This window comes from Helicoverpa armigera, chromosome 29 (genome assembly GCF_030705265.1).
Source record: "Helicoverpa armigera isolate CAAS_96S chromosome 29, ASM3070526v1, whole genome shotgun sequence".
Lineage (NCBI taxonomy): Eukaryota > Metazoa > Arthropoda > Insecta > Lepidoptera > Noctuidae > Helicoverpa > Helicoverpa armigera.
Window position 1 is genome coordinate 1,804,303 of NC_087148.1, and position 14,976 is coordinate 1,819,278.

The window sequence follows — 14,976 nt, forward strand, 5'->3', positions numbered from 1 at the left end:
TTATAGTCCAACGGATATATAGCCTAACATAGGTTATATATTTTGTCCCGAGTAACATAAAACTGTCTCTTTCGTATAGCTTTTGATAAAAATATCCATCCTTTTTACCTTAATCAGTCGTTTTAACGAAGTAGCGGAACAAGCATACACTTTAGAAACTTGCCCATTTCTTGTAGACATTTAGATTTATAAATCTGTTTGGCCGACTGTACAAGAACAATGGACCAATAAAAACAATTTCGATCTTATTTTCCGTCTGCAGACAGAAACCGTTAATCGCGCGTTGAACATTTACTTATATTAATTTATTCGTGCAAGTTCATAAATATGGGTTATGGAGAACAAAAAACTATCAAGTGTGATTTTTACAAAAATTGCTGCACACTTATTGGGTATGATCGTTATTAATTCTATCTTCAAGACACACAATATCTTAACTTTTCCTTGCCTTTACATTTTAGAAGTAGCTATTTTCGTTAAAACTAACACCGATTTGTTTCCTACATTAAGTAACACGAGAACACGAACTACAGCCATGCGATCAAAATATAGGAATCTATTGAACAAAGGCCAGTATAACACTACATTGGCTAAGAAAAACATTATTGGTATGGCACCTACTATATTTAACAAGTTACCGAATTCCATAAAAGATCAGCCCCTGAGAAAATTTAAAAACCTCCTGTCCGCGCTGCTAACTAAGAAATGTTATTATTCCGTTACAGATTTTTTAAATGATGACTTGTAACCTATTGTTCTTCTCAGTTATTATAATTTAGTTTTCATGATCTTATTTTTAATTGTAAGTATCTACTTTAGAATTTTAAGATTTCTCTAATCTATAATTGTAAGAAAATTTGTATGCCAACAGGCAGAATGTACTGGAACTATATTTTTTAAGCTAAGACCATTATTGTTGTACCTACATTCCATACAAATAAATAAATAAAAAATAAATAATTATTACAAATGCAACAGTGATTTTATCAGTTGCGTGTTTACGCCAAAAAATATGAACCGATTTAAATATTTTGTACATAAATAGCCTAAAACCTGAGAAAGGACATAGCTTACGTTTTACTCCATTTACTACGTTTTGCGGGAGGTTATATGTTTAACACGCGTCCAGTGAAAACTATTTCCAGTTCCCAGATAAAATATAGCCTACCTACATCACCCGGGAATATTGTAGCCTCCCAACAGTAAAAATAATTCTTCAAATCAATTCAATAGTTTCGGACCCCTATACTTTTACTACATTTACCTTCTATTAACCCAAGATCCTCTTCATCATCAGGAAATTCCACAACTGGTGGCGTCAGAGGTCTCACAGAGCTGTGACCAGAGACCTGAGCAAGCCTCACATGGCATGGGAACAGGATTACCACCTCCAAGACCCTGGAAGACTGGCACTGTTCGATGAATATTTGGAGATGAGTGAGTATATCTAAGTATATGTATAAGTTCTTTAAGTCGAAATCAGTAAATACATATGTTTGATTTACTGGTTTGTGTGAATGACTACTTATATGCACATTATACAGAGAAGGAAAAGGGTTTACAAGTAAAAGCTTAATTCAGAAGAAAAATCACAAATAAGTACTTCTTTCAATAACTTTAGAACGGCTGCAATTTGGCTGAAAATTTGTGCTATGGTGTGTATGGCTTAAAAACAGCACATAGGACACTTTTTATCCCAATATGGTAAATGGCGCTGGAGAAAGCTAGTGCTATGCTGTTTTACGCGAAATTTCAATTTAACCGGAGAAATGCTCAATGGATTTTGATAAAACTTGGTAGTAATACAGCTTATACATAAGAAACATAACATAAAAATAAAATACTTTTTATCCATGTGCGCGAAGTAATTCCTGCGACATGCAGATGAAACTGCGATTTGAAGCTAGTAATTTAACCAAATAAATCTCCATCTATTTCCAGTCCTCCAATACGGTTTCGTCACTCTCTTCGTGGCGGCGTTCCCCCTAGCACCACTCTTCGCTCTCCTGAACAACATTGCTGAAATACGCCTGGATGCTTACAAGATGGTCACTCAAGCAAGAAGGCCGCTCGCTGAAAGAGTAGAAGACATTGGCGCTTGGTAAGTACTTCATCATCGGCCCTTTCTAACCGAATTCCCAAAACGGGCGTTCTCAATTTTTGAGGATCTTTTTTAAGGTTCCGTACCCAAAGGGTAAAACGGGACCCTATTGTTTTCGCTACTCTGTCCGTCCGTCCGTCACCAAGCTGTATCGTGATACTTAGAGGGCTGAAATTTTCACAGATGATGTATTTCTATTGCCGCTATAACAACAAATACTGAAACTAGAATTAATTTAGGTTGATATGTATGTAACTATGTAATGGAATCTAAGGCAACTAATTTAACCATCTTCCAAGGATCGTATCGACATGTAAATTGGCAGCTGTATGTAGTTCTGATGATAATACAATAATATTATACTGTCGAACTGATCTGATGATGGAGCCGGATGATTTGAATTGGAACTTTCTGGTTTTGACGTGCATTTATAAAAGCGTGTTTTCAAACCACATATTTTATTATAGTCTCACTGTAGATTTCAAAACTGTTTATTTCAGGTACGGCATTCTGAAAGGAATAACATATGCAGCAGTCGTCTCAAATGTAAGTGGTAATTTATGCACAACCATTTTGTAGTAGTTAAATAAAACCAGTTTTTAGACCCTAACTAAACTATTATACTAGCTGTTTCCCTCGGTTTCATCAGCGCCCCGTGGAAACTACTTCCCATACCCAGACCCGGACAAAATATAGCCTATGTCACCCAGGAATAGTGTAGTTTCCCAATAGTGAAAAAATGTTTCAAATTGATTCAAGTAGTTTTTGACTCTTCGGAGTACAAAAAAAATCCTTATAATGTTAACCAATCTTACCGAGGGGTATCGTGTGCCCCAAGTAAATGGGTTGTGGAGGTCAGATAATCGCTCCATGTGGCACACTGGTTCACAGCTGCATCAAGTCAGACTGGAAGTCGAATCCAACATAGTTGGAAAAAGGCTAGGCAAATAATGATTTTATATCTCTTGTTATTTCTTCTCCTTACAGGCATTCGTGATAGCGTATACCAGTGATTTTATTCCGCGCATGGTGTACAAATATGTGTACTCACCGGATAACACGTTAGCAGGGTACATCGATCATTCCTTATCATGTAAGTTTAACATTGGTCTTTTTATCTTTAATAAACTGCAGGTTTTTTTCAATTCTGTCAGCCATTTGTGTTCTTGTACATGTTTCCGTAAAGGTAACAACCCCTTACTATACCTACTTGTTTTCTGAAATGTGAAGATTTTTTTTGAAACGTAGTTTAGCAGTAATGTAAATATCTATGTAAATAAGAATTTCGTTTAGCAGAGTAATTTCGTGTAGAGAGTTTTGTTAGGGTTTAGTAAATATCAAACAAAAATATTTTAATTAGACCTAAGACCTTTTCTTGTGGAAATTCAAACGAGGGGCACGATTCCAAGGAGACTCGAGAGACACTATTTAGTGATCTACAAGAGTCTTTACTGTTACGTTGTCGAGCTGCACCGATCAATCTATTTCCCCACCACCATTTAAAAACTGACAGAGAATGCTTAAGGTGTGAAGGTTGTACATGGTGCAAGGAGTATAAATAAATAAACATATCCCATGATATCCCCTAGTATTCAACACATCAGACTACCGCGAAGACTGGGGAGCTGATGAGAATGAGGAAGACCCTCCGGTGTGCGCGTATCGCGGCTACAGGAACCCTCCTGACCATGCAGACCCTTACGGCTTGTCTCCTCATTACTGGCATGTGTTCGCTGCTAGACTGGCGTTTGTGGTTGTTTTTGAGGTAAGTGTGATATTCTTTCCTCAGTAGTTTACTCGTAACAGATCGTTTTGGTCATGCCTACCTTACGTATCCATTGGACCTAGTAGGATAGGAGGCACCTGACCTACCTGCATTATGGCATCTCCTTCCTTACTCAGTGGTTAATCAACACGGGCGAGACGTTTTCCTTCACTTTTAGTCAGTTACACTGGTGTCTAAGATACACATGGAAAAATGGAGTATCTCCATGTGGTGCTCAGATACTCAGCTGCACACAATTAAACTGGAAACCGATCACTAAAAAATAATAATGCCATCCTAGTCGATTATTGCCAGATCTATAAGCTATCATATATATATATTTGACGGCGCCACCGTCGATGCGTCAACCGTCGATCTGTCAACGGTGGACCTTATATAAAGCGGCGCGCGGACGACTCGGGTCATTCGTTCGCCGACCGTTGCCGACTGCACACCTCCCACAAAGTCGTGATAAATAATTGTAGTGACTAATATTGTGTTAATTGGAATAAACCAAGTGATAGTGTGAGAACCCCTTTGTTTTATTTAACGATGTCGGATCCTGACGCCGACATATTCAATCATCATGTCATACGTGTGTCGATCAAACTGGGTCCGTTGCTTGACGATGTCCTCCTACCCGATTATCGGCTACGGCGGCTGTTCTCATGTAAGGAGATTAGCCAACTGCACAGGACATATTATAGTGCACGCAAGTTTGCTTGGACACAGGTGCACTCTCTATTCCTTCACTCTCATAGCGATGGGACGACAATCTGACACCACCGGAGAGAGATCACAAGCAGGACCGACATTAACGTGCTCTCCGATAACAACATACTTTGGCTAAACGGCTAGGCAAGTCGTATATTTCTTTCTTACCTTCACAGCACGTGGTATTCGGCCTAACAGGCCTGATGCAACTCTTCATTCCCGACGTACCAAGTGAGCTGAGGACTCAGATGCAGAGAGAAGCGTTGTTAGCTAAGGAAGCTAAGTATGAACATGGAAGAAGACGGCTGTCTACTGAATATAGACAGCTTATTACTCAGAAGAGTGAGAGTGGACCAGGTAAGGGTTAAAAGTCATTAATTGTAGATTTTTAATCCATTTTTGTGTATTAAAATAGAAAAGCTAATGTAGAAGAAGATATGTAATAATTATGGCATCCAGACCGGCCAAGGCAGTACAGTAGTACTCTCTAAGGAGATAGGCCAGCTGCGCAGGAAATATTATTATAGTGCACAAGCATTTGCTTGAACACATGTGCACTCTCTATTCCGTCACTGTCATAGCGCGATGGGACAGCAATCCGACACCACCGGAGAGAGATCACAAGCAGGACCAACATTAACGTGATCTCTGATGCACCAACTTCCAGACTCCGGGCTGCTTTGCGTTTTTTAAAACCTGTCCTCGATTTTTAGCCACAATTTTTTTAATTGTAATATTGCGGAATTTAATTGTCTCTTAACACAAAAAAAGGTATACAATCTTGATACACAGATACATAGTGGCAATAACTATTGTGTCAACAGAATTTTCGTCCTATTTTATTTTTAAGTTTTTTTTTATACAAAAAGTCATATCAAGATTGTTTGCCTTTTTTTACCAACCTAAACGAATAGAGTATTGATAGATGGCACCTTTTAATAATTCTTCGTATATTCAGTTCCGGATCGCGGCGTGGGCGGCGCGTGGCTGCGGCGCACGTCGCGCGCGTCCGACACGCTCGACGCGCACGTTGCCGTCGCGCAACGACCCGTGTCGCCTCATATCACGCACTGACAGTAGCTTATGTACATGGGGTATATTTATATACAAATACATATATAAGTATATTGGATAAGTACTAAAGTCTTACACCAAAGAAAAACGCAGATGAAAAATAAAACTTCAGACAAATATAAAGTAGCCAGACTTTTTACAAAGTAACTAAACATACTAGAAAATCAAGAAGTTGAAGAAAATTCTTTACAAAAATGTCAAAATCATACAAAATGGGAACCCGCAGTATCGTCTGCTCTCGCCAAACTTTTTGTCGTCACGGAACACTGCGCAAGTCCTGCGCAGAAACCAATTAGTGGCGGCAGCGAAAGTATGGGAGATGTAGCTAAAATTTTGTGACCGCCATTGAAGTTATCAAGAACTCTAGTTTATAAAAGAAAATTAAAAATAAGTGTCCAATATTCTAACAAAGATAAAAACTGACTTAGTAATTCTTGAGTAAATGACATGAAATGTTTAAATAAACATATATTTACCTACTCGTGGTAACATTATGAAATGCTTTTTGATTGTAAAAAAATGTGTAGGCACTTACGCCCAAGTTCACCAATAACATAAACGTCAGTTTTCTTAACAATAAACAATTTACTATAAAAACATTCAAGTTTCATAAATAAACAGTTATTATAAGAAAACTGACTTTTATGTTGTCGGTGAACTTTGTCCGTGGCTTAGGCCCCCAATGATCGAAGCACCTGTAGCTGAAGTCCCCGAAAATTGCTTGTAATTAACCGAATCGGGGGCTTCGACTACGAATGCTTCGGCCATCTTTGAACTTGAGTCTTAGTGAAAACGTGTGAAAAATATGGAATAGTTGTTAAGAATAAAATGAAAAATCGCATTTAAATGGATCTGTATCGAGTTACTATTATTGACTTATTATAGTTGGTAGGGATTTAGTCGGGTATCAGAGATTTAAGACAAGGCACTTTTGAGGGTCCAATTACCTAGTAGGATAGTATGACTGTTATTGTTAAATTAAAAATATACACCTAAATATAACAAAATGTAATTACCAAAAATATTGGTCTTATTGTTATTATTATATTGTTTTTTATTTCTTAAAATCTCACTTATGAACAATATCGGGCAAGGATAATTTCTAAATTATATTTTATGGATCAAAAATAATATATCTTTTATCCGATTTGAGAAAGAAAAAATTAAAAATGTTTGCACACTGTAAGGTCATACTAGCCTGAAAATAGTCTTAGATAGTTAATTTATTTATAATTAAATTAAATAAACTTAAGTTAGTCATTTAAGATCGAAGCCAAAGTTAACGTTGAAAAATATAACATTTGCAAAAAGAAGTTGTTAAACTTTAATAAAGTTAAACAATTTTTTTTTCTTATATATTTTTGGACATTAATTTTGGCTTCGATAAATTAGTTATTAAGGAGAAAAAATATATATGGTGACATATTGAACGTGCACAATGGCGCCACCTAGCGTCATGAAAAGGAATCTGTACAGTTTTTATACAACGTGATAAATGCGCAAACACTCAATTGAATTTTAATTAAATTGAAATAGGTATTAAAAAGAAAAAACTTAACAGAAAGGTTTTACGAGCTGTTAACATTCTACTGGCAATTCTGATCATTTCTGGGGTCTATGACAACGCGATCCTTTGAAAAATGTCACGTTGGTTATTTTATAAATCATTATTTATTTACTGGAGGATTTTGTTAAATGTGTATCCGAAAACTTTACGATACTTATTTACTATTCTTTATATCGTCAATATTTTTCAAAAAACTATTTTTATCAGGTTTCAGGATAGAAAATCATAATTGTCAAATAGTCACCTTCTGAAATATTCTGACTTAGATACTTAAGAAATAATTTATCAAGTGAATGTCCCAAATATATGTGATATTAGTTATTTCAGTAGACAGTAAGAGAATCTCTACTTAAGTATAGATTTATTGTTAATCTTTCTGTGGGCGAATACTCAATTCTTTATTAAATTATATTGTTTCCAATATGTCGTTTTTATTCAGATTATCATATCATGACATGTGTGTCGAAGAACTGAGTCCGTGGCTTGATGATGTCCTCCTACCTAGCCGATTATCGGCTACGGCGACTGAAGTCTGAACTCATATAAGGAGATTAACCAACTGCGCAGGACATATTATAGTGCATGCACATTTGCTTGGACACAGGTGCACTCACTATTCCTTCACTCTCAAAGCGCGATGGGACGACAATCCGACACCACCGGAGAGAGGTCAGGAAAAATTAAATAAAAGTCAGCATTATATTTAAAAATATCTATTTTCTCCAAAAATTCTCATTCATTTATCAATTTAAAACATTACAAATAATTAATTTTTATCCTAATTAAATTAATTTTTACAAAATATTTTATGACAAAATACTAACATTCACCTATGGACTTTTACTGGTAATGAAATATTTTACCTTTTTCTATTTAAAAAAAAGAGATTGAGCCAAAAAGTATATGACTTAATTTTCAACTACTATTGATTTTTTAAATTTATTATTGTTTGTATATTTATTAGTACAAAACGGTAACAACAAGCTAGCTTTATATAAAAAAATATAAATAATGATTCGTTTTAAATGTATGTGTTACCGGCCGAACCCGATTTTAGGATAAACCAGTTTTGCCTAGGCTCAACTAGTTCTTCCTGTAAGCGTTAGGATTAACTAGTATAGCCTAGTCCAAACTAATTTGTCCTAAGCCCGATAGGACGGACCAGTTTAGGCTAGGCAAAACTAGTTGATCCTAATATCAATACGCACACTCTAGGATAAACTGGTATGGCCTAGTCAAAACAATAAACAAAGGTGATCTCAGAAACATCATTGGAGTTATTCTTCAGAAAAATGATGAAGAATTATACAAAGTTGGCACCAAACACGGTGTACTTCAGAAACTACCTCTATATTGCAGGTATTATTTTCTCTCAATTACTTATCTATCTTTGTAGATCATTAATGATATTTTAAAGTAACTAATATGTTTTTTTTTTAGATCAGAATTCGGCATTTGTAGTCAAAAATTTTTAGAGGTAGCAAATGTTAACCAAGACTCTGAAATATCGTTGAGAACTGCAGCTACGAAACATTCTGTTGGATCAGGCCAAGGTTTTGTGAGATTCAGCTGCAACAAGAACTGTTCCATAAACAGATGCCAGTGCAAGAAGGCAATGATACTCTGCAATTCTAAGTGCCACCAAAGCAAATCGAGTAAAAATAAATAACAATTTTAATAATTAACATAATACTCGTAAAAAAACAGTATTATCTATTTGTTATAGTGTGATTGTTTGTATTACCATAACTTTTAGCGACAACAATTTTAATTTGAGATTTGATTATTGCTTCTATTAAAAAAAAATACTTACCTATTATTTGTTAGTTTGCTACATATATGTAGTATGATTGTTCGTATTATCAATTTATCCATAACGACGAATCATAGTTTAATAAAGATGATTATTTTTCTAAACACGGAGTAGTTTATTTAGTTCATCTATTTATTTAGACTTTTAGATATGTATATGTTTTGACTAGGCAATACCACTTTATCCTAGAGTGTGCGTACTTATATCAGGATCAACTAGTTTTGCCTAGCCTAAACTGGTCCGTCCTTGTAGGACAAATTAGTTTGGACTAGGCTATACTAGTTAATCCTAACGCTTATAGGAAGAACTAGTTGAGCCTAGGCAAAACTGGTTTGCCCTAAAATCGGGTTCGGCCGGTAACATGTGTACCAATTCCTAGTCATTACTAATAATATAAGTAGAAAACAGTGCCATCCAGTGGTGAGTAGCATAACTATTATACATCATACACCAATATAAGGTCTTACCGTTTTTCAGTGCAGTTGACAGTCCTGTCAGTTAGTATAAAAAATGCAAAATTGACAGCTGTCAACTCACAAAATATTTGTTATCTAAAGGTATATTTTCGTTTGTATGATTTTACTTTTGTCTGGAGATTCAAATCCTTAAAAATTATGCCTACATAGAGAGTTTCACCATTTAACTATAACGATAACCAAACCATAACCAGCCGTATACTTGCCGCCCATTGGTCACATCGGCGATTTGACAACTGAAAATGGTTCGGTTATCGTTATAGTTGAATGATGCAACTTAACGATTTTTTTTATATAAAAAATAAAACTTAATAGTAAACGTTCAGCTGTCCCGCCTAAAATCTATTTTATATTAAATTCAATCATTTACAATCAGATCACATAAGTTCTTACATTTCAAACAAAACTATAAATATATCTAATATAAAAGTATTTCACTAAGCAAAATAAACGGCAATATTGTTATTTTAATATAAAAATATGTCATTTTTGTTCACTTAAATCCTAATTTAATGTAGATACAATATTCTATTATTAACCAATAAAAATATACATTTTATAAAAAAAATCTTATCATAATGTTTTGGTATGAAAACAGATCTACTTCAGATATAGAAACATAAAATATACCTATAATCCTATAATATGCCTGCTATTGATAAAGAAAATATTAAAACATTAATATTAATTTGATTGTAATAAATAAAAATATATATAATATGTATTTTCTAAGAGCTGTTTCGTTTCCCACGGATTAACCAAAACTTTTTCTGATGATTTTTTCCCAGAAGAATAAAAAACTTGTCTATGACTGGCTTCAGAATCTCATTTAACATCTATTAAATATCATTCCCAATGTTGTATCTATCTATTGTTTAACAAACTAGAGATATAAATTGTACAGTACACTAAGTTGTATGGGACTAAATCTGTTCACATTTATTTCTCTTAAAAATACAACAAACAAACACACTTTCGCATTTATAATATTAGTTAGAATTAAAAAGACTCGCTGTTGACTACCTCACTCGAGTTGACGGCCTTCGTGGACGTTATATATGCTTTTAAATCAATAGTAATTATTTTAAACCGTAAAATTAGTACTATCAACATTTTTACCATAGCAATGTAGTAAATAAATCGCAAAAAAACATTAATTAATGACATATATTCACTATTTAAACTAAAGCGCAAGAAACGTCAAAAATGGCGCCAAGTGATAATTCAATATGGCCACGACAATCTTTCATGGCGGACTTCAATAACATATCTATTTATGAATTCGCTTACTTGAGATAGAAATTTGACATTAGAAAGGGGCTAATATGTAAAAATTCCTATCTTTAATTAAAGATTTTCATAACCGATCTATCCATCGTTTTACTAATAGAGACTGAAGACATTTATATGAAGTTAATGACAAAATTCAACCTTCTACTGAACCAAGATGGATGGATCCGTTATTGAAATCCACGTTTAGATAGATATGATATTAAAATCCGGCCGCTACCGAAATTTGAAACAGCAATTCATTCATACACTTAGTACAAACTTTAAATTTTCACAATCTCATGAAGCCTGACTTTTTAACTCAGTTTCCGTAGGTATCTTAACTTTTAGAGTAGCGCAAGGCTTCTGTTTTCTACGAGCGAAGGTGCAGAGAAGACATATGCCGGAGCCTATGAAAGCTACTACGCATATTACTGTGAGACCTAGTTGGGCGGCTGCTGTAGAGTATGTACCGTGGTAGACAAGGGAACGTAGGCTTTCTGGTAGCTCTTCTACACCCTGGAAATGAGGAGGCAGTTGTTAGATATTGCTTAAATAATTTATTAAAATAATTTAATGTGTTTTACTGATAAATAGACGATGTCACATGTTCAAAAGTGTGAAAGTGTGTTTAAATTAAGCGTCAATGCCATAACATATACATGAATGCATTTTTATGTCAACAAATTATATGATTTTACTATAATGCACTGCTTTGCTGTTGTGCAGTATAACTTGGTTTTTGAAAAAAAGAAGCTTTTCACTAAAGCGACTTCTATTTTCACAAATGTAGTTACAGACACAAGAAACGTTATCGTAATCTTGTAACAACGCCATCTAGCGATAAGAAGTGTGACTTACCATTTCAATCCAAGCCACAGGCAATATAAGTCCTTGGTCGAGATATTTCACAGATGAAAACATGTCGCTTTTCCTCACTTGTATGTTGATTTGAATGCTGTCAAAGAAATACATTTTTGTTAACTGAATGTTTATAAACTATGAAACTTGGATAGAGACCTAGACCACCAAATAAGAGACGAAGAGGTTTCTGAACATAAGAATTTAATTATAATTAAAGTCATAGGATACTTAATATAATATAATACTGGATGCAGGTCGCTTCCAACAGGTATCTGTGGAGATCAAAGGGGGAGGCCTATGTTCAGCAGTGGACGTCCTATGGCTGAGATGATGATGATACTTAATATCAGATCGTTTGTTGAAAAACGGCAGTGTTATATAGCCCATTTATCGAATTGAAGAAGTTCCGAAGGTACAAAGACGATAGTTTATACACAACATACTCGAAACTACTGAACTGTTTCGAAAAATCTTTCACTGCTCAGAATCAACACTAAACCCGGTAGACAAACCTCCCCACTCAGAGATATTAATGATTACTTACGCCATTCCTTAGTGAAGGATTTGTATGACATTCCGTCATTAAGGAGTGACTTAAGTAATCATTAAATGTCTCTGAGTGGGGAGGAAAGACTATAATATATTTTATCCAGGTACAGGAAAATTTTTCCACTGGATGCGGATGGAACAACTTGTGTAGTGTAAAATATCTTACCTAGATTTTCCACTAAGAGCGATGCCGAGGGTCGGATGCAAGTCAATGAAGGAGTCATGCTTGAGAGGGTCAGGCTTCAGACCAATCACATCTTCGCGGAGTTTAGGGTCCGCCAGGTAGAAGTGTGGAAAGGATACGAGTGCTGGGGCTCCTGAAACGAGAAAACGTTGAGATGAATATTATGTAGGTACCTACTAGCGACCCGTGATGACCCGTGGTGGCCTAGAAGTCGTGGTGGCCTAGTGGATAAAGGACCAACCTCTCAAGTATGAGGGCGCGGCTTCGATTCCAGGTCAGGCAAGTACCAATGCAACTTTTCTAAGTTTGTATGTACTTTCTAAGTATATGTTAGACACCAATGACTGTGTTTCGGATGGCACGTTAAACTGTAGGTCCCGGCTGTCATTGAACATTCTTGACAGTCGTTACGGGTAGTCAGAAGCCAGTAAGTCTGACACCAGTTTAACCAAGGGGTATCGGGTTGCCCGGGTAACTGGGTTGAGGAGGTCAGATAGGCAGTCGCTTCTTGTAAAGCACTGGTACTCAGCTGAATCCGGTTAGACTGGAAGCCGACCCCAACATAGTTGGGACAAAGGCTCGGAGGAGGATGATGACCTACTAGCGACCCGCTCCGGCTTCGCACGGTGTAACATTATTTCCCCACTATTTGATGTATGTTATTGCACATTATAAACCTTCCTCTTGAAACACTCTATCTGATAACAAAACCGCATGAAAAAGCTACTTTGTTTTATACTATGTATTATATAGATAGATTTTTTAATCCAAATAAAATTGAAAAAATAAAGTTCCCGTAAAATTAAAAAGTGTTGGTGTTGAAAAAAAGTAAGCAAAGCAAGCAAGTATCTCCAAGTACAGATACCGGCACGGATATTGGGCTCTCGGCGGAAGAGTGGGGATCGCTTTGCGCACCCGTATGCATAAGGCAATAAGGCAGTAAATCGCTTCTGCGCAGGTGAAGGTCATGGCTCGATATCCGTGCCGATAACTATAACACACACCAAAAACTACATACAAATTCCTAAAGAAATTGAGACACCCCCAAAAGAGTAGGTAGGTACGTGCGTCTGTTTGCACCTAAATTTTAAGGCAGCAGAACCAATTTAGATACAATTCTTTTTAGTTGCAAACTCAATTTTAAGCAATTTTTTGCCACGTTTCATCTCTCACAAAAAGCTTTCATCCGAACTATTAGTTCTGCTACTCAACAACAGATGGCGCTGTACAAAATTTTCCACATTCTTTCAGACTTATAAACTTACCCATAGTACAATCAGTCACATTAATGACGCCCCTAGGAGGACAGGTGGCCGTGTCTATTTCACAGTAGCACTGGTTCTCAGGGTTGTGTTCCGGATCGTCGAACACGTCGAGTGGCATTCTGTAGCGGTAGAGTTCTATGCCGTCTGAGATCTGTGGAAGGAAAGGATGTTGATTAGTTCGTGATTTCATACACTTTTAATTAGTTCTCAGAGGCCAAAATATTAGTTGTATTAGATTATTGATGATTGTGATTATATAGCACTAACTGATCCTAGCAGAAAAACACTCTGCAAACGCGTAAAAAGTAAGTAAGTACCTAGTTTAGGCATGTCCGTTTTCAGGTTTGAGACTCCGTCTATACAAAAATATAAGTTCAGTAGTTTTGATGAAAAACGCGACATATAGACAGAATTGTTTTTGCATTGTTTTTATGAACAGTTTTAAACGATCCTTTTGCGGAAAGTAGTTCCCTGGGCACGCGGCTGGAATCGCGGCGGGAGCTAAGTAGGTAATCTTTGATAATTATTGGTGTAAACAAGCGTGTATTTAAGGTATGTTTTTATAGTCTCCAATTTTCCATATATCTATTCTTTAATTTTGACTTTACCTATTTAATCTACAATTCGAAGTTTTGCTTACCTCAACGGTCTTTTCGTATTGGAAAGGCAGCCGTCTACACAGGTTGGGATAGAACACGTGCAGAGTTCTATTCCTATCCAGTTGAGAAGGAGGGAATATTGAACCGTCTGACGCCTCGATACTGAAATAAAAAACATAATTATTTATTAATTTACATTTAAAATCTATAGTAGGTATATAATATACATTGAAATTATAAATTAAATTAAGAGGACAAATGGACAAACACTCACTATATATACTCTAGAACATTAATAACTAGGTATATACATATGTATACAAAAAACTGAAGAGTTTATTTTTTTGCACGCACTAATTCTACTAGCCGTTTCCCGTAGTTTTACCCGCGTCCCGTTAAAACCACTTCCTGTAGGTACCCGTACAAAATATAGCTTATAATAAATTATGTATATTCCCAAAGAGAAAGAAGTTTTCAAATCAATTCAGTAGTTTCTGAACCTTTAGGGTGCAAACAAACAACCAAAAATCAAATAATATTAAGTAGGTAAGGTATAGATTATTTGGTCATGGAAAATTATAAGCCATTTAAATTAAACAATTATTGAAATTACACGATATTTTTAAAGTCTGAGAGGAGCTAAAGGCGCTTGCCTTATCGTTTCAGATAACCCATTGACTTGAAGATGTATGCGCATTACAAAATGTTGATAAGTCGTAATTATTTAGTCTCATTA

The 14,976-nt window shown here is 35.6% G+C and overlaps 2 protein-coding genes across 5 annotated transcripts in view; one reads left to right on the top strand and one right to left on the bottom strand.

Annotated features, from left to right (window-relative positions):
• The window catches only part of LOC110378514 (anoctamin-4), a 39,237-nt gene extending 31,595 nt beyond the window's left edge, over positions 1-7,642 (top strand). For all 4 annotated transcript variants that reach the window (XM_064042675.1, XM_064042677.1, XM_064042678.1 and 1 more), the window contains 7 exons: positions 1,298-1,437; positions 1,942-2,101; positions 2,602-2,647; positions 3,089-3,194; positions 3,691-3,866; positions 4,757-4,937; positions 5,539-7,642. In XM_064042675.1, the coding sequence (XP_063898745.1) occupies positions 1,298-1,437; positions 1,942-2,101; positions 2,602-2,647; positions 3,089-3,194; positions 3,691-3,866; positions 4,757-4,937; positions 5,539-5,654 (925 nt within the window). In that variant the 3' untranslated portion in view covers positions 5,655-7,642. The remainder of the gene's footprint in view (positions 1-1,297; positions 1,438-1,941; positions 2,102-2,601; positions 2,648-3,088; positions 3,195-3,690; positions 3,867-4,756; positions 4,938-5,538) is intronic.
• A 1,788-nt stretch (positions 7,643-9,430) lies between these two features.
• Positions 9,431-14,976, bottom strand: part of LOC110378521 (scavenger receptor class B member 1) — a 29,908-nt gene continuing 24,362 nt past the window's right edge. The window contains exons 8-12 of the mRNA XM_064042633.1: positions 14,282-14,402; positions 13,642-13,792; positions 12,359-12,509; positions 11,641-11,737; positions 9,431-11,298 (exon numbers count right to left, since the gene is read on the bottom strand). Of these exons, the coding sequence (XP_063898703.1) occupies positions 11,080-11,298; positions 11,641-11,737; positions 12,359-12,509; positions 13,642-13,792; positions 14,282-14,402 (739 nt within the window). The 3' untranslated portion in view covers positions 9,431-11,079. The remainder of the gene's footprint in view (positions 11,299-11,640; positions 11,738-12,358; positions 12,510-13,641; positions 13,793-14,281; positions 14,403-14,976) is intronic.